This window comes from Thunnus thynnus, chromosome 13 (assembly GCF_963924715.1).
Source record: "Thunnus thynnus chromosome 13, fThuThy2.1, whole genome shotgun sequence".
NCBI lineage: Eukaryota > Metazoa > Chordata > Actinopteri > Scombriformes > Scombridae > Thunnus > Thunnus thynnus.
This window is the reverse complement of record NC_089529.1, coordinates 32,093,966-32,119,974: the sequence shown is the minus strand read 5'-3', so window position 1 is coordinate 32,119,974 and position 26,009 is coordinate 32,093,966. Positions and strand designations below refer to the sequence as shown.

The 26,009-nt window shown below is 44.3% G+C and overlaps 2 protein-coding genes and 1 long non-coding RNA gene across 5 annotated transcripts; 1 reads left to right on the top strand and 2 right to left on the bottom strand.

Annotated features, from left to right (window-relative positions):
• Positions 1-7,087: 7,087 nt before the first annotated feature.
• Positions 7,088-18,350, bottom strand: LOC137196234 (deoxycytidine kinase 2-like). Its single transcript, XM_067609102.1, has 8 exons — positions 18,128-18,350; positions 11,515-11,633; positions 11,349-11,432; positions 10,099-10,208; positions 9,870-10,017; positions 7,956-8,071; positions 7,629-7,728; positions 7,088-7,540 (listed from the first exon to the last, which is right to left on the bottom strand). Exons 1-8 carry the CDS (start codon positions 18,210-18,212, stop codon positions 7,514-7,516), a joined length of 789 nt encoding a protein of 262 aa, XP_067465203.1. The 5' UTR covers positions 18,213-18,350; the 3' UTR covers positions 7,088-7,513.
• Positions 18,351-20,070: 1,720 nt separating this feature from the next.
• Positions 20,071-25,719, top strand: pfdn1 (prefoldin subunit 1). Of its 3 annotated transcripts, none has more exons than XM_067609100.1 (4): positions 20,071-20,221; positions 21,317-21,483; positions 22,396-22,480; positions 25,581-25,719. In XM_067609100.1, exons 1-4 carry the CDS (start codon positions 20,189-20,191, stop codon positions 25,659-25,661), a joined length of 366 nt encoding a protein of 121 aa, XP_067465201.1. In that variant the 5' UTR covers positions 20,071-20,188; the 3' UTR covers positions 25,662-25,719. The 3 variants fall into 3 exon arrangements, with proteins under 3 accessions (XP_067465201.1, XP_067465200.1, XP_067465202.1); XM_067609099.1 differs by having other exon boundaries at positions 20,072-20,221; positions 25,578-25,719; XM_067609101.1 differs by lacking the exon at positions 20,071-20,221 and adding an exon at positions 20,368-20,464 and having other exon boundaries at positions 25,578-25,719.
• LOC137196233 (uncharacterized) lies at positions 24,063-25,016 on the bottom strand. Its single transcript, XR_010931234.1, has 5 exons — positions 24,890-25,016; positions 24,741-24,819; positions 24,592-24,679; positions 24,279-24,502; positions 24,063-24,189 (listed from the first exon to the last, which is right to left on the bottom strand). It is a non-coding gene; the product is annotated as an uncharacterized lncRNA (long non-coding RNA).
• Positions 25,720-26,009: the final 290 nt, after the last annotated feature.

The following is a 26,009-nucleotide window of genomic DNA, read 5'->3' as shown; positions in this document are numbered from 1 at the left end:
CAGGTGTCTGTTATCAGGAGTCTGTTATCAGGTGTCTGTTATCAGGAGGAGTCTGTTATCAGGTGTCTGTTATCAGGAGTCTGTTATCAGGAGTCTGTTATCAGGTGTCTGTTATCAGGAGGAGTCTGTTATCAGGTGTCTGTTATCAGGAGTCTGTTATCAGGAGGAGTCTGTTATCAGGAGTCTGTTATCAGGAGGAGTCTGTTATCAGGAGTCTGTTATCAGGAGTCTGTTATCAGGTGTCTGTTATCAGGAGGTGTCTGTTATCAGGAGGAGTCTGTTATCAGGAGTCTGTTATCAGGAGGAGTCTGTTATCAGGAGTCTGTTATCAGGAGGAGTCTGTTATCAGGAGTCTGTTATCAGGAGGAGTCTGTTATCAGGAGTCTGTTATCAGGTGTCTGTTACCAGGAGTCTGTTATCAGGAGGAGTCTGTTATCAGGAGGAGTCTGTTATCAGGTGTCTGTTATCAGGTGTCTGCTATCAGGTGTCTGTTATCAGGAGTCTGTTATCAGGAGTCTGTTATCAGGAGGTGTCTGTTATCAGGAGGAGTCTGTTATCAGGTGTCTGTTATCAGGAGTCTGTTATCAGGAGTCTGTTATGAGGAGTCTGTTATCAGGAGGAGTCTGTTATCAGGAGGAGTCTGTTATCAGGAGGAGTCTGTTATCAGGAGTCTGTTATCAGGTGTCTGTTATCAGGAGTCTGTTATCAGGAGTCTGTTATCAGGAGTCTGTTATCAGGAGTCTGTTATCAGGAGTCTGTTATCAGGAGTCTGTTATCAGGTGTCTGTTATCAGGAGTCTGTTATCAGGAGTCTGTTATCAGGTGTCTGTTATCAGGTGTCTGTTATCAGGAGTCTGTTATCAGGTGTCTGTTATCAGGAGTCTGTTATCAGGTGTCTGTTATCAGGAGTCTGTTATCAGGTGTCTGTTATCAGGAGTCTGTTATCAGGAGGTGTCTGTTATCAGGAGGAGTCTGTTATCAGGTGTCTGTTATCAGGAGTCTGTTATCAGGAGGTGTCTGTTATCAGGAGGAGTCTGTTATCAGGAGTCTGTTATGAGGAGTCTGTTATCAGGAGGAGTCTGTTATCAGGAGGAGTCTGTTATCAGGAGTCTGTTATCAGGAGGTGTCTGTTATCAGGAGGAGTCTGTTATCAGGTGTCTGTTATCAGGAGGTGTCTGTTATCAGGAGTCTGTTATCAGGTGTCTGTTATCAGGAGGAGTCTGTTATCAGGAGTCTGTTATCAGGTGTCTGTTATCAGGAGTCTGTTATCAGGTGTCTGTTATCAGGAGGAGTCTGTTATCAGGTGTCTGTTATCAGGAGTCTGTTATCAGGTGTCTGTTATCAGGAGGAGTCTGTTATCAGGTGTCTGTTATCAGGAGTCTGTTATCAGGTGTCTGTTATCAGGAGTCTGTTATCAGGAGGAGTCTGTTATCAGGAGTCTGTTATCAGGAGGAGTCTGTTATCAGGAGTCTGTTATCAGGAGTCTGTTATCAGGTGTCTGTTATCAGGAGGTGTCTGTTATCAGGAGGAGTCTGTTATCAGGAGTCTGTTATCAGGAGGAGTCTGTTATCAGGAGTCTGTTATCAGGTGTCTGTTATCAGGAGTCTGTTATCAGGAGGAGTCTGTTATCAGGAGGAGTCTGTTATCAGGTGTCTGTTATCAGGTGTCTGCTTTCAGGTGTCTGTTATCAGGAGTCTGTTATCAGGAGGTGTCTGTTATCAGGAGGAGTCTGTTATCAGGTGTCTGTTATCAGGAGTCTGTTATCAGGAGTCTGTTATGAGGAGTCTGTTATCAGGAGGAGTCTGTTATCAGGAGTCTGTTATCAGGAGGAGTTTGTTATCAGGAGGAGTCTGTTATCAGGTGTCTGTTATCAGGAGTCTGTTATCAGGAGGTGTCTGTTATCAGAAGGAGTCTGTTATCAGGAGTCTGTTATGAGGAGTCTGTTATCAGGAGGAGTCTGTTATCAGGAGGAGTCTGTTATCAGGAGTCTGTTATCAGGAGGAGTTTGTTATCAGGAGGAGTCTGTTATCAGGAGTCTGTTATCAGGAGTCTGTTATCAGGTGTCTGTTATCAGGAGTCTGTTATCAGGAGGTGTCTGTTATCAGGAGGAGTCTGTTATCAGGTGTCTGTTATCAGGAGTCTGTTATCAGGTGTCTGTTATCAGGAGTCTGTTATCAGGTGTCTGTTATCAGGTGTCTGTTATCAGGAGTCTGTTATCAGGAGGTGTCTGTTATCAGGAGGAGTCTGTTATCAGGTGTCTGTTATCAGGAGTCTGTTATCAGGTGTCTGTTATCAGGTGTCTGTTATCAGGAGTCTGTTATCAGGTGTCTGTTATCAGGAGTCTTATCAGGTGTCTGTTATCAGGAGTCTGTTATCAGGAGGTGTCTGTTATCAGGAGGAGTCTGTTATCAGGTGTCTGTTATCAGGAGGAGTCTGTTATCGATCAATCAATCAATCAATTTTTATTTATATAGCGCCAAATCACAACAAAAGTCATCTCAAGGCACTTTTCACATAGAGCAGGTCAAGAATCTTTAATTTACAGAGACCCAACAATTCCCCCATGAGCAGCACTTGGCGACAGCGGTAAGGAAAAACTCCCCTTTAACGGGTAGAAACCTCAAGCAGAACCCGGCTCTTGGTGGACGGCCATCTGCTTTGACCGGTTGGGTTGAGAGAGAGAAAGAAAGAGGAAAGTGGAGGGGGGGGGGGGGGGGGGGGGGGGGACAGGAGAGCAACAATCATAACAACAATGACAATGACACAGCAACAGCCAGGGAAGGATGCCATCAGGACTGTGAAGGACCGCGAAGGTTCGGTCCAGAACCCAGGGTTTCCTGTGAAATGAGAAAGCACAAAAAACTCCGGGGAAGAAGCAAAGTTAGTGACATGCATTGATGTTACATGAATGCATACAGATGGAGAGGAGGAGAGAGGAGCTCAGTGCATCATGGGAAGTCCCCCAGTAGTCTAGGCCTATAGCAGCATAACTAAGGGCTGATCCAAGGCGAGCCTGGTCGGCCCTAACTATAAGCTTTATCAAAAAGGAAAGTTTGAAGCCTACTCTTAAACATAGAGAGGGTGTCTGCACCCCGGACTGAATCCGGTAGATGGTTCCATAGAAGAGGAGCCTGATAGCTGAAGGCTCTGCCTCCCATTCTACTTTTAAAGACTGTAGGAACCACCAGTAAGCTGCATACTGGGAGCGCAGTGTTCTAGTGGGATAATACGGTACTATGAGCTCTTCAAGATATGATGGTGTCTGACCATTAAGGGCTTTGTAAGTTAGGAGAAGGATTTTAAATTCTATTCTAGATTTTACAGGAAGCCAATGTAGTGAAGCTAAAATGGGAGAAATGTGATCTCTTTTTCTAGTTTTAGTCAGAACACGTGCAGCTGCATTCTGGACCAGCTGGAGAGTCTTTAGAGACTTGTTAGGGCAGCCTGATAATAAGGAATTGCAATAATCCAGCCTAGAAGTAACAAATGCGTGAACTAGTTTTTCTGCATCTTTTAGGGACAGGATGTGATTTTTGTGATATTACGTAAGTGAAAAAAGGCAGTCCTTGAGATTTGATTTATGTGGGAGTTAAAGGACATATCCTGATCAAAGATAACTCCCAGATTCCTTACGGTGGTGCTGGAGGCCAGGGTAATGCCATCCAGAGTAGCTTTATCATTAGATAATGTGTTTCTAAGGTGTTTAGGGCCAAACACAATAACTTCAGTTTTATCTGAGTTTAATAGTAGAAAATTGCAGGTCATCCAGGTCTTTATGTCGTTAAGGCATGTTTGGAGTTTGTTTAACTGATTGGGTTCATCAGGCTTCATTGATAAATATAATTGGGTGTCATCTGCATAACAATGAAAATTTATGGAGTGTTTCCTAATAATATTACCTAAAGGAAGCATATACAAGGTGAATAGAATTGGTCCAAGTACAGAACCTTGTGGAACTCCGTGTCTAACTTTTGCCTTCATGGAGGATTCATCATTAACATGTACAAACTGAAATCGGTCTGATAAATAGGACTTAAACCAGATAAATGCAGTTCCTTTAATGCCAATTAAATGTTCCAGTCTCTGCAAAAGGATTTGATGGTCAGTTGTGTCGAATGCAGCACTAAGATCTAACAGGACAAGTATAGAGACAAATCCTTTGTCCGATGCAGTTAGGAGGTCATTTGTGACTTTCACCAGTGCTGTCTCTGTGCTATGATGCCTCTAAATCCTGACTGAAAATCCTCAAATAAACTATTGTTATGTAGAAAGTCACATAACTGATTAGAGACTGCTTTCTCAAGGATCTTGGATAGAAATGGAAGGTTAGATATAGGTCTATAATTGGCTAAAACACCTGAATCAAGAGTAGGCTTCTTAAGAAGAGGTTTAATTACAGCTACTTTAAAGGACTGTGGTACATAGCCTGTTACTAAAGACAGATTGATCATATCTAGTAAAGAAGTGCTCACTAAGGGTAAGGCTTCCTTAAGCAGCCTAGTTGGGATGGGATCTAAGAGACAGGTTGATGGTTTAGCTGAACAAATCATTGAAGTTAGTTCAGACAAGTCTACTGGAGAAAAACAGTCCAAATATATGTCAGGATTTACAGCTGTTTCTAAGGTTCCTGTGTTTGGGGAGAGAATGGTGCCTGTTGAGGGCAGGAGGTGGTTAATTTTGTCTCTAATAGTTAGAATTTTATCATTAAAGAAGCTCATAAAGTCGTTACTACTGAGAGCTATAGGAATACATGGATCAGTAGAGTTATGACTCTTTGTCAGCCAAAGTGCTGAAAAGGAACCTAGGGCAGTTTTTATTCTCTTCTATTAATGCTGAGTAATAGGCGGCTCTGGCATTACAGAGGGCCTTCCTATATGTTTTAACACTATCTTGCCAGACTAAGCGAGACTCTTCTACTTTGGTGGAACGCCAAATCCTTTCATATTTTCGTGATGTTTGCTTTAATTTGCAGGTTTGGGAGTTAAACCATGGAGCTAACCTCTTATGTTTTATTATCTTCCTTTTTAAGGGGGCGATGGAGTCGAGTGTTATTCGTAATGAGCCTGCAGCACTATCAACAAGATTATCAGTTTGGGAGGAACTAAAGTTAACAGGAGGATTCTGTTATGAGGATTCTGTTATGAGGATCAGAGGCAGAGGATGTCTGAAATGGTCTTAATATGTCACTAAATCTCGAGTCTGAGTCGAGTTCCAAGATGGACGCCAGTGCTCCACTCTGAAACAGTCAAAGAGCTGACATATTAATATAAATGATGCACTGATTGCAAAATTGAAAATTTGACCGCCAAAAAATATTACTTCTTCATCAGTTAACAAGTCCGAGTCCTTGTCTTCCACTTCTGAGTCCGAATGCAGTAAATGCTCGAGTCCTAAAAATCAGGACTCCAGTACTACAACACTGGAATGTTTTATGTGCATTAATATTCTAATAATAATAATAATAATAATAATAATAATAAGGCTAAAACATAACTCAATAGGCTACACTCTTCTATTTTGCAGAACCTTTATGGTCCAGTATGTTAACATTAACAATGACAAATAAATAAAACCTTTTTCTGAGCTCATTTAGAAAAGTTAAAGCTATTAAGTAGTTAAATGTTCTAAACAAACCACCATCCAAAATACATTATGCAACCCCTGGGTTCTGTCTCTCTATATATAATAATAATAATAAGACAATTAGCCTGGATTTCTTTGGATGACGAATAAAAAAAGGTTCTGACCATATTTAAGGCCGTTAACATCACAGACTTTGTTCTGCAGGTTTTAGGTAATCCCTGCCATATGACACCAACATACCAGTTTACAGTTTTAATCTGAGGAGACTGGTGACTGGATAATTAACATGCACCACTACAGAGTCAGTGTGAATATGAGTTTTGGACAAACCAACAATTACTGTCTCATGTTTTACCAACTTCAGGTTGGTTTATTACAATAAATAATGCTCTGACCTGTAATAAACCTGCACACGTATTAGTGGATCTATAAGAAGCCATTCAAAGAGCTGAAGAGGCCTTTTATCAAAACCATGGAGTAACCCCAGATTCAGAGTATAGCCGTAACTGTTGCTATTTCACAGCGTGTTTTCAGTTCATGAACGTTGAATTTAACATTTGGTCGCCTAAAAAAAGTCTCTTTCACTGTTTGGTTGTGATAAAAGATCCTCTAAGGAGTCGGATGTTCAGTTTTTCCGGCAAGTACATTTTGTTTTAATGGTTTTAGGCCTTTATTCCGCTAGTGAACATTTTCATTAGCATTAGCAATATCACTGACTGTAAATACACCGAGCAAACCAAGCTAGCAGCTAGCACTTTGGTCAGCTCCACCCTCTCATCCAAATATGGTCACTTCTGGCTCCAAAAATCAAAAATAGTGACGGTCAAATCACTAACTTCAAAACAGCAGTCCACAAAGCAACGGGTGACGTCATGGTGACTACGTCCAGGGTTTTTAGTCTACGGTAGAAACAAACAAGTCGAACAGCCGCCCCACAGTGAGACGGTGGCCAATCAGATTGTAGGAGTGACTGTAAAGGTGTCACCCCTTTAAAACTACACACGACCAGAACCGTCCTCCGCTGCGGGTCGGACGGTTGCCTCCCAGTCGTCCATTAATTCCTGATTAAGGATAATTCCTCGAAGTACATTGTCCCGCTTATACCACGGTCACTTGCCAAAGAAAAAAACATTAAGACAATTAATTTATATTTTCATGTGTTTTGCAACCAAAATCTAAAGTTTTTCATAAGCAATAACTCAGTTTCCCTGGTAACACCTGAGGGTTTGACTAATACCTGGAGCAATCATTACCATCCCATAAGGTTCCTATGCAATGGAAACATTGTTCACTACTCTAGTAAACAGGACGAACTGCGTACAGTAGCAGTACTGCGTTCAGTAGCAGTACTGCGTTCAGTAGCAGTACTGTGTACAGTAGCAGTACTGCGTACAGTAGCAGTACTGCGTTCAGTAGCAGTACTCTGTAGTGCAGGTTTGGTGTGACGTTTGCAGTTTGACTGAAAAGACAAAAATCTTGAAGCGTTTAAATAAAGTTTCAGACAATTTAAATGAGTCAGAGTGTTAATTTATTCAAACTGACAGATTCATACAGAAACCTGAAGGCATCGTGGTGCGTTCACAGACGGCTCATTATTAGCTCCCAGAAGATAAAATGATTCAGACTGAAGCATAAATATGAAACTAATTCAAGTAAATACGTGTTTCTAACAAACACACACACACACACACACGCACACACACACTAACACACACACACACACACACACACACACTCAGAGCTTCACTGACTGACATTTTAACATTTGATTACAAAATAAAAATATACAAGTGAAGAGACTAAAAATCTGAATTTTCTGCTTTAAAAGAATCCGACAGCTTCAGCAGAAAACACGAAACATTTACAAAGTGTGACGCGGTCGTCCAATCAGAAGAGCCCGCTGCTCGCATCACAAGCTGGTCGGTGAAGATCTACAGCGTGGCGAGGAACTCTCGTACCTGAAAACAGACGATAGATGAAAAAAAAAAAACATACAAATCATCTGAAACGTTGAATCAAAGACAGAAAATAAAGAAGAATTCTCACTTTGTCAACGATCGCCGCCTGTTTGATGCGGTCGCTCTTAAAGTCATCGTCAACGTCCAAGACGAGGACGGGAAGCTCGTTCAGGTACTCAAAGTCCAACCTGCACACACACACACGCACACACACACACACACACACACACACACACACACACAAACAGTAATGTAATGTCAGTTTCCTGAGTCTGACCCTGAATGCACCACAAAAACAGCTTTATATCAAACATAACTTTTAATGCAGACTCTAAAGGGATGCTCTGAGCGCGCTCAGTGCGCCGTGTTGTGAGCGCGCTCAGTGCGCTGTGTTGTGAGCACGCTCAGTGCGTACCTGAGGTTCCTGTGGAAGAGCCAGGACTCGTGTTTGAAGTGAAGCTGTTCCAGGTACTCCAGAGGGATCCCCTGTTCCTCCTCCCTGCCGCGGTGCAGCAGCCGCTGCATACAGCGCTGAAACACACAGACACTCACCGTGAGCCTGAATGCACCACTGACATATGTTCAGGTGTAACTCTGTGACAGGTGTACTGCGGCAGTAGCACCGTCTCATCTCCGGTTGCTGAAGTTAATTTTGCTTTATTCTTCATTACTGCAGATAATTACCAGCTGCTCGTTAAACCTTCACTAGTTCTGCTCAAACAGAACTAGCCGCCCCGGCCGAGCAGCCGGGGCGGCCCTAATCAGAAGCCCACGGTTCACCACCAACCAGTTCATGTTTCTAACTGGTTCTCCCCCCTCAGCAACACACCTGCTGAGAAACCAGCTCTGATTATTGGCAGCTCCATAGTCAGAAACGTGAAGTTATCGACAGCAGCAGCTATAGTTAAATGTATTCCTGGGACCAGAGCAGACGACACTGAATCACATTTAAACTGCTGGTTAAGAATAAACGTAAATATGAGACGATTGTTATTCACGTCGGCGGGAACGACTCCTGATTACACCAATCAGAAGTCACTAAGATCAATGCTGAGTCGGTTTGTTAATATGCAGAAACAATGTGGGACTCTGTAGTTTCCTCTGGACCGCTGCCTGATCTGACCAGTGATGTCATGTATAGTCACATGTCATCATTCAACCGCTGGCTGTCGAGGTGGCGTCCAGCAAACGATGTGGCTTCATAGATAACTGGCAGACTTTCTGGGGAAGACCTGGTGGACTCTTGAACATTAGATCTCTGTCATCTGAAGCCGTATTAATAAACGATTTAATCTCAGATCATCATATTGATTGATTGTCTTACTGAAACCTGGCTGTGTCATGAAGAACATGTCAGTCTAAATGAATCCAGTCCTCCCAGTGATATTAATACTCACATTCCTCCAGACACTGGCCGAGGAGGAGGAGTCGCAGCCTCATTATCAACTCTAGACCTGAACTTCATTATAACTCATTAGAAAGTCTTCAATCTCAGGACTCTTCCCACATAGAGCATCTACAGAGACCCAACATTCCTCCATCAGCACTCTACCTCAACCGGACTCTAGGTGGCGCCATCTGCCTCGACCGGATGGGTTGAGACAGAAAGAAGGAGACACAGAGAAGCACAACAACAACAATAATAGATACATGACTAGCAACAACAAACAGCAGCAAGGCCAGAGCCTGCATCCCAGATGGAGAGGAGGAGGAGGAGAGAGGAGCTCAGTGCATCATGGGAAGTCCCCCAGCAGTCTAGGCCTATAGCAGCATCACTAAGGGCTGATCCAAGGCGAGCCTGGTCGGCCCTAACTATAAGCTTTATCAAAAAGGAAAGTTTGAAGCCTACTCTTAAACATAGAGAGGGTGTCTGCACCCCGGACTGGATCTGGTAGATGATCCACAGGAGAGGAGCCTGATAGCTGAAGGCTCTGCCTCCCATTCTACTTTTAAAGACTGTAGGGACCACCAGTAAGCCTGCATACTGGGAGCGCAGTGTTCTAGTGGGATAATACGGTACTATGAGCTCTTTAAGATATGATGAAGAGGTTTAATTACAGCTACTTTAAAGGACTGTGGTACATAAGACAGACTGATCATATCTAGTGAAGAAGTGCTCACTAAGGGTAAGACCTCCTCCAGCAGCCTAGTTGGGATGGGGTCTCAGAGACAGGTTGATGGTTTAATGAAGAAATCGTTGAAGTTAGTTCAGGAAGGAAAATCTTAAACGTAGAGCGTCTGCCTTGTGGAGGGACGTTGGGTCTCTGTAGATTAAAGAGTTCAGTCCAGACCTGCTCTGAGAGACCGGCAGCAGCAGCAGCTTTATTACCTGTGGTTGTGCTCTCAGGTAGATGATGGCGTCCAGGGCGATGTCGCTCTCAAACTGGTTCAGTAACCAGGTGTGCCAGTCTTGATAAACGCTCCACTCCGTGTCTGTGAGGTTACCACACTCAAACAGGTTGGACGCAAACACGTACCTGCACACACACAGTACACAGCGTTACTGCAGTACCGTCCACTGTACCGCCTGTACTCACCTGTCTCAGGTGTGTTGTTACCTGTCGGAGTAGACGGAGCGCTCGTAGAACTGAACAGGTTTCTCTGCCTGCTGGACTTTGACTGACGGACACTGAAGCTGAGAACGAACTCTGCTGAGACACGCATAGCTCTGAGAGACAGACAGGTAGAGAGACAGACAGGTAGAGAGAGACAGACAGGTGGAGAGACAGACAGGTGGAGAGACAGACAGGTAGAGAGAGACAGACAGGTGGAGAGAGACAGACAGGTGGAGAGAGACAGACAGGTAGAGAGACAGACAGGTAGAGACAGACAGGTAGAGAGACAGGTAGAGAGACAGACAGGTAGAGAAAGACAGACAGGTGGAGAGACAGACAGGTAGAGAGACAGACAGGTAGACACAGACAGGTAGACACAGACAGGTAGACACAGACAGGTAGAGAGACAGACAGGTAGAGAGACAGACAGGTAGAGAAAGACAGACAGGTGGAGAGACAGACAGGTAGAGAAAGACAGACAGGTGGAGAGAGACAGACAGGTAGAGAGACAGACAGGTAGAGAGAGACAGACAGGTGGAGACAGACAGGTAGAGAGAGACAGGTAGACACAGACAGGTAGAGACAGACAGGTAGAGACAGACAGGTAGAGAGAGACAGGTAGACACAGACAGGTAGAGACAGACAGGTAGAGAGAGACAGGTTGACACAGATAGGTAGAGACAGACAGGTGGAGAGAGACAGACAGGTAGAGACAGACAGGTAGAGACAGACAGGTAGAGACAGACAGGTAGAGAGAGACAGACAGGTAGAGAGAGACAGACAGACACAGACAGGTAGAGACAGACAGGTAGAGAGACAGACAGTTAGTTGTGGTGAAACAGCTCCATCTGTTGATCTCATCACCACCTGAGATGTTTAGTAGGAGGAGTCCAGTGTGTCAGGGGGAGGGGTCATGTGGATCAGGGGGAGGGTCATGTGGATCAGAGGGAGGGGTCAGCATGTGGATCAGGGGGAGGGGTCAGCATGTAGTCAGGGGAGGGTCATGTGGATCAGGGGGAGGGGTCATGTGGATCAGAGGGAGGGGTCAGCATGTGGATCAGGGGGAGGAGTCGTGGTCAGGGGGAGGGGTCATGTGGATCGGGGGGAGGGGTCATGTGGATCAGGGGGAGGGGTCATGTGGATCAGGGGGAGGGGTCATGTGGGTCAGGGGGAGGAGTCATGTGGATCAGGGGGAGGGGTCATGTGGATCAGGGGGAGGGGTCATGTGGATCAGGGGGAGGGGTCAGGCGTACCTGGAAGGTGTAGGACCAGCGGCTGGGTTTGTCATAGAGCATGTGCAGCAGGTTTCCTCCGCTCTTCTGAGACGAACTCAACTCCTGCAGACAGTTTAACATCAGCACTTTATTCTGAAAGGACAGTGATGTCATTGTGTGACATCATCAGGTGTGACATATTCACCTGGTAAATGTCGTCGCTGTCGTTCTGGACGTTGCACCATTTCCCGATGGGCTCAGGTATCACCTCCCAGTCCTCCGACGCCGCCTGCAGGAGGCGCACGAACGTAGACTTACCTGCAGCTGAGAGACAGACAGCTGAGTCAGAGAGAGACAGACAGACAGGTGAGTCAGAGAGAGACAGACAGGTGAGTCAGAGACAGACAGGTGAGTCAGAGAGAGACAGGCAGCTGAGTCAGAGACAGACAGGTGAGTCAGAGAGAGACAGACAAGTGAGTCAGAGAGAGACAGACAGACAGGTGAGTCAGAGAGAGACAGACAGGTGAGTCAGAGACAGACAGCTGAGTCAGAGACAGACAGCTGAGTCAGAGAGAGACAGACAGCTGAGTCAGAGAGAGACAGACAGCTGAGTCAGAGAGAGACAGACAGACAGGTGAGTCAGAGAGAGACAGACAGGTGAGTCAGAGACAGACAGCTGAGTCAGAGAGAGACAGACAGACAGGTGAGTCAGAGAGAGACAGACAGGTGAGTCAGAGACAGGCAGCTGAGTCAGAGACAGACAGGTGAGTCAGAGACAGACAGACAAGTGAGTCAGAGACAGACAGCTGAGTCAGAGACAGACAGGTGAGTCAGAGAGACAGACAGGTGAGTCAGAGACAGACAGACAGCTGAGTCAGAGACAGACAGACAGCTGAGTCAGAGAGAGACAGACAGCTGAGTCAGAGAGACAGACAGGTGAGTCAGAGAGAGACAGACAAGTGAGTCAGAGACAGACAGACAGCTGAGTCAGAGACAGACAGCTGAGTCAGAGACAGACAGGTGAGTCAGAGACAGACAGACAGCTGAGTCAGAGACAGACAGACAGGTGAGTCAGAGACAGACAGCTGAGTCAGAGACAGACAGGTGAGTCAGAGACAGACAGACAGCTGAGTCAGAGAGAGACAGACAGGTGAGTCAGAGACAGACAAGTGAGTCAGAGACAGACAGGTGAGTCAGAGACAGACAGACAGGTGAGTCAGAGACAGACAGACAGCTGAGTCAGAGAGAGACAGGTGAGTCAGAGACAGACAGACAGGTGAGTCAGAGAGAGACAGACAGGTGAGTCAGAGAGAGACAGCTGAGTCAGAGACAGACAGACAGGTGAGTCAGAGAGAGACAGCTGAGTCAGAGAGAGACAGACAGGTGAGTCAGAGAGAGACAGTTGAGTCAGAGACAGACAGACAGGTGAGTCAGAGACAGACAGACAGCTGAGTTAGAGAGAGACAGACAGCTGAGTCAGAGAGACAGACAGCTGAGTCAGAGACAGACAGACAGGTGAGTCAGAGAGAGACAGCTGAGTCAGAGAGAGACAGACAGCTGAGTCAGAGAGAGACAGACAGCTGAGTCAGAGAGAGACAGCTGAGTCAGAGACAGACAGACAGGTGAGTCAGAGACAGACAGACAGCTGAGTCAGAGAGAGAGAGACAGCTGAGTCAGAGACAGACAAGTGAGTCAGAGACAGACAGACAGGTGAGTCAGAGACAGACAGGTGAGTCAGAGACAGACAGCTGAGTCAGAGAGAGACAGACAGCTGAGTCAGAGAGAGACAGCTGAGTCAGAGACAGACAGACAGGTGAGTCAGAGACAGACAGACAGCTGAGTCAGAGAGAGAGAGACAGCTGAGTCAGAGACAGACAAGTGAGTCAGAGACAGACAGACAGGTGAGTCAGAGACAGACAGGTGAGTCAGAGACAGACAGACAGGTGAGTCAGAGACAGACAGACAGGTGAGTCAGAGACAGACAGGTGAGTCAGAGACAGACAGACAGCTGAGTCAGAGAGAGACAGACAGCTGAGTCAGAGACAGACAGACAAGTGAGTCAGAGACAGACAGACAAGTGAGTCAGAGACAGACAGACAGCTGAGTCAGAGAGAGACAGACAGGTGAGTCAGAGACAGACAGACAGGTGAGTCAGAAACAGACAGACAGCTGAGTCAGAGACAGACAGACAGGTGAGTCAGAGAGAGACAGCTGAGTCAGAGACAGACAGACAGGTGAGTCAGAGAGAGACAGACAGGTGAGTCAGAGACAGACAGACAGGTGAGTCAGAGACAGACAGACAGCTGAGTCAGAGACAGACAGACAGCTGAGTCAGAGAGAGACAGCTGAGTCAGAGACAGACAGACAGGTGAGTCAGAGACAGACAGACAGCTGAGTCAGAGAGAGAGAGACAGCTGAGTCAGAGACAGACAAGTGAGTCAGAGACAGACAGACAGGTGAGTCAGAGACAGACAGACAGGTGAGTCAGAGACAGACAGACAGGTGAGTCAGAGAGAGACAGACAGCTGAGTCAGAGAGAGACAGCTGAGTCAGAGACAGACAGACAGGTGAGTCAGAGACAGACAGACAGCTGAGTCAGAGAGAGAGAGACAGCTGAGTCAGAGACAGACAAGTGAGTCAGAGACAGACAGACAGGTGAGTCAGAGACAGACAGGTGAGTCAGAGACAGACAGACAGGTGAGTCAGAGACAGACAGACAGGTGAGTCAGAGACAGACAGACAGGTGAGTCAGAGACAGACAGACAGCTGAGTCAGAGAGAGACAGACAGCTGAGTCAGAGACAGACAGACAAGTGAGTCAGAGACAGACAGACAAGTGAGTCAGAGACAGACAGACAAGTGAGTCAGAGACAGACAGACAGCTGAGTCAGAGAGAGACAGACAGGTGAGTCAGAGACAGACAGACAGGTGAGTCAGAAACAGACAGACAGGTGAGTCAGAGACAGACAGACAGCTGAGTCAGAGACAGACAGACAGGTGAGTCAGAGAGAGACAGCTGAGTCAGAGACAGACAGACAGGTGAGTCAGAGAGAGACAGACAGGTGAGTCAGAGACAGACAGACAGGTGAGTCAGAGACAGACAGACAGCTGAGTCAGAGACAGACAGACAGGTGAGTCAGAGACAGACAGACAGGTGAGTCAGAGACAGACAGACAGCTGAGTCAGAGAGAGACAGACAGGTGAGTCAGAGACAGACAGCTGAGTCAGAGAGAGACAGCTGAGTCAGAGACAGACAGACAGGTGAGTCAGAGACAGACAGACAGCTGAGTCAGAGACAGACAGACAGCTGAGTCAGAGAGAGACAGGTGAGTCAGAGACAGACAGACAGCTGAGTCAGAGACAGACAGACAGCTGAGTCAGAGACAGACAGACAGGTGAGTCAGAGAGAGACAGACAGGTGAGTCAGAGACAGACAGCTGAGTCAGAGAGAGACAGACAGCTGAGTCAGAGACAGACAGACAGGTGAGTCAGAGACAGACAGACAGGTGAGTCAGAGACAGACAGACAGGTGAGTCAGAGACAGACACACAGGTGAGTCAGAGAGAGACAGACAGGTGAGTCAGAGACAGACAGACAGGTGAGTCAGAGACAGACAGACAGGTGAGTCAGAGACAGACAGCTGAGTCAGAGACAGACAGCTGAGTCAGAGAGAGACAGACAGCTGAGTCAGAGACAGACAGCTGAGTCAGAGACAGACAGACAGGTGAGTCAGAGACAGACAGACAGGTGAGTCAGAGAGAGACAGACAGGTGAGTCAGAGAGAGACAGACAGGTGAGTCAGAGACAGACAGACAGGTGAGTCAGAGAGAGACAGCTGAGTCAGAGACAGACAGGTGAGTCAGAGACAGACAGACAGGTGAGTCAGAGAGAGACAGACAGCTGAGTCAGAGAGAGACAGCTGAGTCAGAGACAGACAGACAGGTGAGTCAGAGACAGACAGACAGCTGAGTCAGAGAGAGAGAGACAGCTGAGTCAGAGACAGACAAGTGAGTCAGAGACAGACAGACAGGTGAGTCAGAGACAGACAGGTGAGTCAGAGACAGACAGACAGGTGAGTCAGAGACAGACAGACAGGTGAGTCAGAGACAGACAGACAGCTGAGTCAGAGACAGACAGGTGAGTCAGAGACAGACAGGTGAGTCAGAGACAGACAGACAGGTGAGTCAGAGACAGACAGGTGAGTCAGAAACAGACAGACAGGTGAGTCAGAGACAGACAGACAGCTGAGTCAGAGACAGACAGACAGCTGAGTCAGAGAGAGACAGACAGGTGAGTCAGAGACAGACAGACAGCTGAGTCAGAGAGAGACAGACAGGGGAGTCAGAGACAGACAGACAGCTGAGTCAGAGACAGACAAGTGAGTCAGAGACAGACAGACAGCTGAGTCAGAGAGAGACAGACAGGGGAGTCAGAGACAGACAGACAGCTGAGTCAGAGACAGACAGGTGAGTCAGAGACAGACAGACAGCTGAGTCAGAGAGAGACAGACAGGTGAGTCAGAGACAGACAGACAGCTGAGTCAGAGACAGACAAGTGAGTCAGAGACAGACAGACAGCTGAGTCAGAGACAGACAGCTGAGTCAGAGAGAGACAGGTGAGTCAGAGACAGACAGACAGCTGAGTCAGAGACAGACAGACAGCTGAGTCAGAGACAGACAGCTGAGTCAGAGACAGACAGACAGGTGAGTCAGAGACAGACAGCTGAGTCAGAGAGAGACAGACAGCTGAGTCAGAGAGAGACAGACAGCTGAGTCAGAGAGAGACAGACAGCTGAGTCAGAGACAGACAGACAGCTGAGTCAGAGAGAGACAGACAGGTGAGTCAGAGACAGACAAGTGAGTCAGAGACAGACAGGTGAGTCAGAGACAGACAGACAGGTGAGTCAGAGACAGACAGACAGCTGAGTCAGAGACAGACAGACAGGTGAGTCAGAGAGACAGACAGGTGAGTCAGAGACAGACAGACAGGTGAGGTTTGTGATGATGATTTGTGTTTAGAAACAGTCAAAATTCAGTAACTCTGTATTCATGTAGGCTAATAAAGTTTATAGATTATAAATATGATGTATGTTACAGTTTATAGATTATAAATATGATGTATGTTACAGTTTATAGATTATAAATATGATGTATTTTACAGTTTATAGATTATAAATATGGTGTATTTTACAGTTTATAGATTATAAATATGATGTATGTTACAGTTCATAGATTATAAATATGATGTATTTTACAGTTTATAGATTATAAATATGATGTATTTTACAGTTTATAGATTATAAATATGATGTATTTTACAGTTTACAGATTATAAATATGATGTATTTTACAGTTTATAGATTATAAATATGATGTATTTTACAGTTTATAGATTATAAATATGATGTATGTTACAGTTTACAGATTATAAATATGATGTATGTTACAGTTCATAGATTATAAATATGATGTATGTTACAGTTCATAGATTATAAATATGATGTATGTTACAGTTTACAGATTATAAATATGATGTATTTTACAGTTTATAGATTATAAATATGATGTATTTTACAGTTTATAGATTATAAATATGATGTATGTTACAGTTTATAGATTATAAATATGATGTATGTTACAGTTTACAGATTATAAATATGATGTATGTTACAGTTCATAGATTATAAATATGATGTATGTTACAGTTCATAGATTATAAATATGATGTATGTTACAGTTTACAGATTATAAATATGATGTATTTTACAGTTTATAGATTATAAATATGATGTATTTTACAGTTTATAGATTATAAATATGATGTATGTTACAGTTTATAGATTATAAATATGATGTATTTTACAGTTTATAGATTATAAATATGATGTATGTTACAGTTCATAGATTATAAATATGATGTATGTTACAGTTTACAGATTATAAATATGATGTATGTTACAGTTTATAGATTATAAATATGATGTATTTTACAGTTTATAGATTATAAATATGATGTATGTTACAGTTCATAGATTATAAATATGATGTATTTTACAGTTTATAGATTATAAATATGATGTATGTTACAGTTCATAGATTATAAATATGATGTATTTTACAGTTTATAGATTATAAATATGATGTATGTTACAGTTTATAGATTATATTTAGATATACTGTGTATGATAGTTAATATAAGTAGTACGTTATATAATATTAACTGTGTTTGATTATGAACGCACTACTTTGTTTATCTGATGGGTTTCTTGGCGCCAATCCGCTACGTGACGGCGGGACAGAGAACCGACAGAGTTGACCGGCCTCCATCTTACTGCCCGCGCATCAGCACAGCCAAACAAAATGGACACAAAGTCATGAACCTGAAATACATCAAACTGCACCGTTTACCGGAGTTTAACGGGAAGAACCTGGACTGAACTCACAGTTTTCCGGAGTTTAACGAGAAGAACCGGGACTGAACTCACAGTTTACCGGAGTTTAACGGGAAGAACCGGGACTGAACTCACAGTTTACCGGAGTTTAACGGGAAGAACCGGGACTGAACTCACAGTTTACCGGAGTTTAACGGGAAGAACCGGGACTGAACTCACAGTTTACCGGAGTTTGACGAGACGAACCGGGACTGAACTCACAGTTTACCGGAGTTTGACGGGAAGAACCGGGACTGAGCTCACAGTTTACCGGAGTTTAACGGGAAGAACCGGGACTGAACTCACAGTTTACCGGAGTTTAACGGGAAGAACCGGGACTGAACTCACAGTTTACCGGAGTTTAACGAGAAAACCGGGACTGAACTCACCGATGTTTCCCTCGATGGAGATCTTCTTCTCTCTGCGGGAGAAACCGGCGGGAACACCGCGCGCTCTCTTCGGTGGAGTCGCCATGTTTAGATCAGGGTCCTGTCGGTTGTTTATCTCTGCGGTTTGTTTGTTTGTTTGTTTTTTGTTCTCCGCTCGGAGGGAAACCGACTGAGCTCGAGCTGCCGCCGCGCGCTGCTTCTAAAGTTAAATCCCGCGCGCAGATATAATTCCGTTTCCGGGGGCGGGAATAACTGGGAGCTGAGATATTCTCTTACAACACAGAGGAGAAGATGTCTCACTCTGCTGCTGTTTGTCGGTGTTCAAACAAAGATGTTTCACTCTGCTGCTGTTTGTCGGTGTTCAAACAAAGATGTTTCACTCTGCTGCTGTTTGTCGGTGTTCAAACAAAGATGTTTCACTCTGCTGCTGTTTGTCGGTGTTCAAACAAAGATGTCTCACTCTGCTGCTGTTTGTCAGTGTTCAAACAAAGATGTCTCACTCTGCTGCTGTTTGTCAGTGTTCAAACAAAGATGTTTCACTCTGCTGCTGTTTGTCAGTGTTCAAACAAAGATGTCTCACTCTGCTGCTGTTTGTCAGTGTTCAAACAAAGAAATTATACATCATACATCCATTTAAAAATGGATCTTTTCAATGGCATGTCTGAAAAATGGCTCATCTACACTTGTACTAAAGGGTCACTATGCAAAGAGTGTACTGATGTGGTTTATACCCAATAAATGTATTTTTTGTATTTTTGATAATAAAAAGATTGAAACCTAACCATCCAAACCGACGGAGGCAACGAGTACTAACCAATAAGAGGCAGAGTACGGCAGGTCATGACTTCACCATCCTGGGAAAAAAAATGGCTTGAGGTTTAGGAGGTGTGTTGGTGCTCGTGAATAATTCAATTGTTCTCTTCTAGACTTTGGGATAATACAGGAGTTCTGGTTGGATGTCTCGCTGAGCAGTCACATCCCTCCGAGTTCTGCAAAAGGAGTCCAAACGTAACAGTTATTGAAACATGATAAAAAATAAGAAGTCTTCAGTATCTAAAACCGTCCAGTTCAAAGACGGAGCAGAACACAGTTGAGCTTCAGCTTGAGAAACTTCCAGCTCCAACAAACGGGACAGAGGTAACGAGACGCCGACAAAGTCCACATGGAGAAGAAAGCAAAGGTTTGTCTTCAGAAGACACAACGAACAAATCAGTGGAAACTAAACTGAAAACTATCGACTCACTTGTTAAACGTGTGGACGGCCACATGGAGGAAGTTAGCATAGCAACATGCTAGCTGCAAGAGCTAAAACAGTGCAGTTCAGAGGAGCTAAAAGAGTGCAAGGTGAGAGTCAAACAGTTAGAAAAACAGATAATTAAAAAGGTGACAGAAAACAGTGAGTCATAATCCTCTTTGCTGACGGCTGCTGTGGCTGAGAATCAAGCAGGCAGAACTTCAGGGACCCTTTAACGTTCAACTTCAACTGGACACAAACAGTGGAAAAGTTCTGATTATGGGACTCAAAGCTTCACTCCACCTCCTTCAAACTTTCATAACATCAGTTTCATCTTTTTTAATGTTCTGTGTTCCAGCTGAAAACTCATATTTCCTTCTTGTCTTTTCATACAAAGGGACTTAAAGACTATAAAACACAAACTGTTTTCTTATTTTGTAAATAAGATGAACTGCATATTTGTTGAGGAAACACTGATGTATCAGATGTTTGGATCTCTGTGCAGGAGTCACGTAGGTTTCAGCAGGTCTACTAGTTAAATCTTCATGGATGTGTTCTTGAGATTTATATCCTTCTTATTAATATGTATTAATGTATATCAATATGTTCTATAGGTTTTAGAAGTTCTATATGTTCAATATATTCTACAGGTTCTGCATGTTCTATATATTCTATAGGTTCTGTATGTTCTGACATACATACATCTGACGTCACTACACCTGTGGGAGGCAGCAGCGCGCTAAACCTGCCCAGTCTGCCGGACACACGAAGAAGAAAGTCGTCTTTGCACATGCGCACTGTGTAACAGGGATCCAGCGTTAGAGAAGATGGCAGCGCCCATAGATCTGGAGTTGAAGAAGGTACCGCGCGTTTAACTCCCCTGCTCTTACCTGTCTGTCTGCTCTTACCTGCCTGTCTGCTCTTACCTGTCTGTCTGCTCTTACCTGCCTGTCTGCCGCTACCTGTCTGTCTGCTGCTACCTGTCTGTCTGCCGCTACCTGTCTGTGTTTAATGAAGAGCCGACACACTAACAGCTAACAGCCGAGCTAACTGCAGCACGAGGAGATAACCCTGATTCATTACGCTCACGCGAGCAGTATCAGGTACCTGATGTCCACGTGCAGCTGATTATCAGTAACTGTTCTCAGTGTTCAGAGTTAAACTGAGTGTCTGTGAGTCACAGAAACCTGCAGCTCAGCCCGGTCAGTGAACGCATCAGTACAGATGTTTGTGTGTCAGTGAACGCATCAGTACAGATGTGTTTGTGTGTCAGTGAACGCATCAGTACAGGTGTGTTTGTGTCAGTGAATGCATCAGTACAGATGTGTTTGTGTGTCAGTGAATGCATCAGTACAGATGTGTTTGTGTGTCAGTGAATGCATCAGTACAGATGTGTTTGTGTGTCAGTGAATGCATCAGTACAGATGTTGTGTGTGTTGTATTCTGTCCTTTATTTTATGAAACACCAGAACAGGAAATGAAGTTTTTAAAGGGCTTTTTTTTTGCCCTGATGAAATGTTTCAAATGATGGAATGGATGAAGGTTGTTCAGGTGTTTTTAATCAGAGTGAGACCTCCTGCAGGTGAAAGCTGTTCAGGTGTATTTAATCAGAGTGAGACCTCCTGCAGGTGAAAGCTGTTCAGGTGTTTTTAATCAGAGTGAGACCTCCTGCACGTGAAAGCTGTTCAGGTGTTTTTAATCAGAGTGAGACCTCCTGCACGTGAAAGCTGTCCAGGTGTTTTTAATCAGAGCGAGACCTCCTGCAGGTGAAAGCTGTTCAGGTGTTTTTAATCAGAGTGAGACCTCCTGCACGTGAAAGCTGTCCAGGTGTTTTTAATCAGAGTGAGACCTCCTGCAGGTGAAAGCTGTTCAGGTGTTTTTAATCAGAGTGAGACCTCCTGCAGGTGAAAGCTGTTCAGGTGTTTTTAATCAGAGTGAGACCTCTCTCTCCGCAGGCGTTCTCGGAGCTGCAGGTGAAGATGATCGATACGCAGCAGAAAGTGAAGCTGGCCGACCTGCAGATCGATCAGCTGACTCGTGTTCAGAAACATGCTAAGCTAACTCACGCTGAGATCACCACGCTGCCTGACAACACACGGCTGTATGAGGGCGTCGGACGCATGTGAGTCTCCATGGCAACGACCAGGTTACCTGTGACACACACACACACAAACCTAATGATCATATTATTGATTAAAGTTGGCGTGTGTAGAAGTCACAGCTTTGTTCCACCTATAAGTTTACAGTGATTACACTTCATTCTGTCCCTGAGATACTACATTACCCATGAGCCTCGGCTGCTGCTGCTGCTATGGAGAAGAAGCCAGTCAGAGGTGTGAATCCAAACGCTTGGTTACTGAAGTTGTAAACAAAACGTGTCGCCATGGTTACTGAAGTCACTCAAAGTGAACTGATTTAATCTGCATAATCTTCAACTTCTGATCACTGCCAGCGGTGCATGTGATCAAATTCTAAGCTCTGTGATTGGTTGTTTCTGGCTGAAATGCACCTTGGGAGTCGTAGTTAACTTTTTACTGAAGAATCAGAGATTTATTAACAGCTGTTGTTTTGTTGAGTTTAATGCTGATCAGAAAATTGAAACATCTGCTGCGGTCGCACATCTGTACATCTGTACATCTACACATCTGCACATCTACACATCTGCACATCTGTACATCTGTACATCTGCACATCTGTACATCTACACATCTGCACATCTACACATCTGCACATCTACACATCTGTACATCTACACATCTGCACATCTGTACATCTACACATCTACACATCTACACATCTGTACATCTACACATCTGTACGGCACAAACAGAGAAAATCAGAGTCTCCTTTAAGAATGCACGTCTGTGATTGGACATCTGTTTATTGATAAAATTCCCAGTTACCATAAATCCTCTAAAAGTGTGCAGGACCTTTATTCACCTGAGTGCTCTTCATCAGACACACACCTGGATTTCTAAAGGTCACCTGTGTGTGTGTGTGTGTGTGTGTGTGTGTGTGTGTGTGTGTGTTTCAGGTTCATCCTGCAGTCGAAGGAGGAGATCAATAATCAGCTGACGGACAAACAGAAAACAGCTGATGAGAAGATCAAAGAACTTGAGGTACAAATAGACAGAAATACACACAATGAGTCAGGTATTGATCAGCGATCAGCTGGCTGATCAGTTCATGTTATTTCAGTGGGTTTTTTTAAACGGCTGATCGGTGGTTCGATTCTCGACTCGTCCAGACGACACGTTTTGAAACGTGAGTCAACGTCTGTGTCGTTGTCATGGAAACTGCAGGTAGCGTAGCGTAGCTCCTTTTAAGGAACAGGGCAGAGCGTAAGCGAGTGAGTGTCATAAAAATGTTCAGTACAGACTACAGTGTCAGTAAATATACAGTACAGACTACAGTGTCAGTAAATGTTCAGTACAGACTACAGTGTCAGTAAATATACAGTACAGACTACAGTGTCAGTAAATATACAGTACAGACTACAGTGTCAGTAAATATACAGTACAGACTACAGTGTCAGTAAGTGTTCAGTACAGACTACAGTGTCAGTAAGTGTTCAGTACAGACTACAGTGTCAGTAAATATACAGTACAGACTACAGTGTCAGTAAATATACAGTACAGACTACAGTGTCAGTAAGTGTTCAGTACAGACTACAGTGTCAGTAAATATACAGTACAGACTACAGTGTGTCAGTAAATATACAGTACAGACTACAGTGTCAGTAAGTGTTCAGTACAGACTACAGTGTCAGTAAGTGTTCAGTACAGACTACAGTGTGTCAGTAAATATACAGTACAGACTACAGTGTCAGTAAGTGTTCAGTACAGACTACAGCGTGTCGGTAAATATACAGTACAGACTACAGTGTGTCAGTTAATGTACAGTACAGACTACAGTGTCAGTAAGTGTTCAGTACAGACTACAGTGTGTCAGTAAATATACAGTACAGACTACAGTGTCAGTAAATATACAGTACAGACTACAGTGTCAGTAAGTGTCCAGTACAGACTACAGTGTCAGTAAATATACAGTACAGACTACAGTGTCAGTAAGTGTTCAGTACAGACTACAGTGTCAGTAAATATACAGTACAGACTACAGTGTCAGTAAGTGTTCAGTACAGACTACAGTGTCAGTAAATATACAGTATAGACTACAGTGTGTCAGTAAATGTTCAGTACAGACTACAGTGTCAGTAAGTGTCCAGTACAGACTACAGTTGTCAGTAAATATACAGTACAGACTACAGTGTCAGTAAGTGTTCAGTACAGACTACAGTGTCAGTAAATATACAGTACAGACTACAATGTGTCAGTAAATGTTCAGTACAGACTACAGGGTCAGTAAATGTTCAGTACAGACTGCAATGTGTCAGTTTATAAATGTTGCAGCTTCTCAAGACCAAGAAAATTCACGTTTGTTGTTTCCTCAACTGCTGGAAAAGTGAAGGGGGTTAGCTCCAAAGTTAGCAACAATAAGTTAGCCCAACCTGAAGACACTGAACAGAGAAATGTGGCTGCTGACCCCCCGACCCGCCCGCCAGGCCGAACCAGTCAACTCGGGAAACACTGGACAGAACCTAATAGCCTAACCCAGTTCACCATTTAAACAGCTTTACTGTTTCTTACAAACTCAGATTTTTTTATGTAAAAATCAGACGACACACACAAACACCTGCAGTGTGGCCCAATCCCAGTGGCCCCCAAACCCTAAATCCTGAACCCTAACCCTAAAACCTAAACTCTGAACTCTAACCCTAAAACCTGAACCCTAACCCTAAACTCTAAATCCTGAACCCTAACCCTAAAACCTAAACTCTGAACCCTAACCCTAAACTCTAACCCTAAAAGCCTAAATCCTAAACCCTGAACCCTAAATCCTGAACCCTAATCCTAAAACCTAAACTCTAAACCCTAACCCTAAAACCTGAATCCTAAACCCTGAACCCTAAAACCTAACCCTAAACTCTAAATCCTGAACCCTGACGCTAAAACCTCAACTCTAACTCTAAAACCTGAACCCCAAACCCTAATACCTGAACCCTAAATCCTGAACCCTAAAACCTAACCCTGAACCCTAACCCTAAACTCTAAATCCTGAACCCTAACCCTAAAACCTAAACTCTGAACCCTAACCCTAAACTCTGAACTCTAACCCTAAAAGCCTAAATCCTAAACCCTCAACCCTAAATCCTGAACCCTAATCCTAAAACCTAAACTCTAACCCTAAAACCTGAATCCTAAACCCTGAACCCTAAAACCTAACCCTAAACTCTAAATCCTGAACCCTAACCCTAAAACCTCAACTCTAACCCCAAACCCTAATACCTGAACCCTAAATCCTGAACCCTAACTCTAAAACTTGAACCCTAAACCCTAACCCTAATCCTAAAACCTGAACCCTAACCCTAAAACCTGAACCCCGAACCCTAAAACCTAAACTCTGAACCCTAAAACCTAAACCCTGAACCCCAACCCTAAAACCTAAACCCCGAACCCTAAAACCTAAACTCTGAACCCTAAAACCTAACCCTGAACCCTAACCCTAAAACCTAAACCCTCACAGACGTAACTGCCGTCACCTGGTAAGTGATTGTGATTGGCTGCGAGGGCTTGAAATGGTTTAAACAGGAACAGGGATAGAAAGCAATAAATCACTGTACGTATTACATATTATTGTGGTTTTGGGACTTTTATTCAGTACTTTATATGAACATGTCTGACTGGATCAGTGAAATCACTGAAACAAAAGCAGAAAAACTACTCAGTCATAAAGTACACGATACATTTAAGTATAAAACAGATAAACATTAAATAATCACGTGCACGACAGTAACGTCAGAGGCCGACGGATCTGAACGTCTCCTCACAGAGGACGACAGTTACAGCCACCACCTACCAGTTTGTTTACTGGTTTTTTAACGCTTCTGGGCTTCCCCTGGTATCCCCGTATTTAACGCTGATTTAACGTCACAACGCTATGAACTGTGGGTAATTCCCTCAGGCAAAGTGTGAATAAAAGACTCAAAACGTCTGCCGGAGAACCGTCACACACCTGCTGACAGGTGGACAGAACCAAACCCTCGCAGGCTGAGTCTGTGAGACGCTGGGATTCGGTCTGTGTCCAGGTGTGTTACCTGCAGTGTGTGTTCAGGTGTGTGTTACCTGTCTAACTGTGTGTGTGTTTTGTTATTTCCAGCAGAAGAAGGTGTACCTTGAACGCAGCGTGAAGGAGGCAGAAGACAACATCAGAGAGATGCTTCTGTCCAGGAGAGCTCAGTGATCAATAATCAATAACGTGTATATGTCAGTAACTGTTCATATTAAAGTGTTGAACCTTTCTCTGCGTCTTTCTTTTAAATGATCAGAAACTTGAACGGTTTATTCAGCAGCTCACCACTAATCAATAAATAAACTGATATTTGAGATTTTAGTGATTTTGTCTTCTGATCAATAAAAAGTTCTGAGGAGCAGAGATGAATCTGAAACGTTTATTGATCAGGTGAAATATCATCACTGAAGCTGATCAATAAAAACATCTATTGATCTTTTAACTCATGTTTCTAGTGATCTGATCACGGTCGGGCTGCTGATCCTGAGGTTACCATGGTGATGGAGAACACGCTGACAC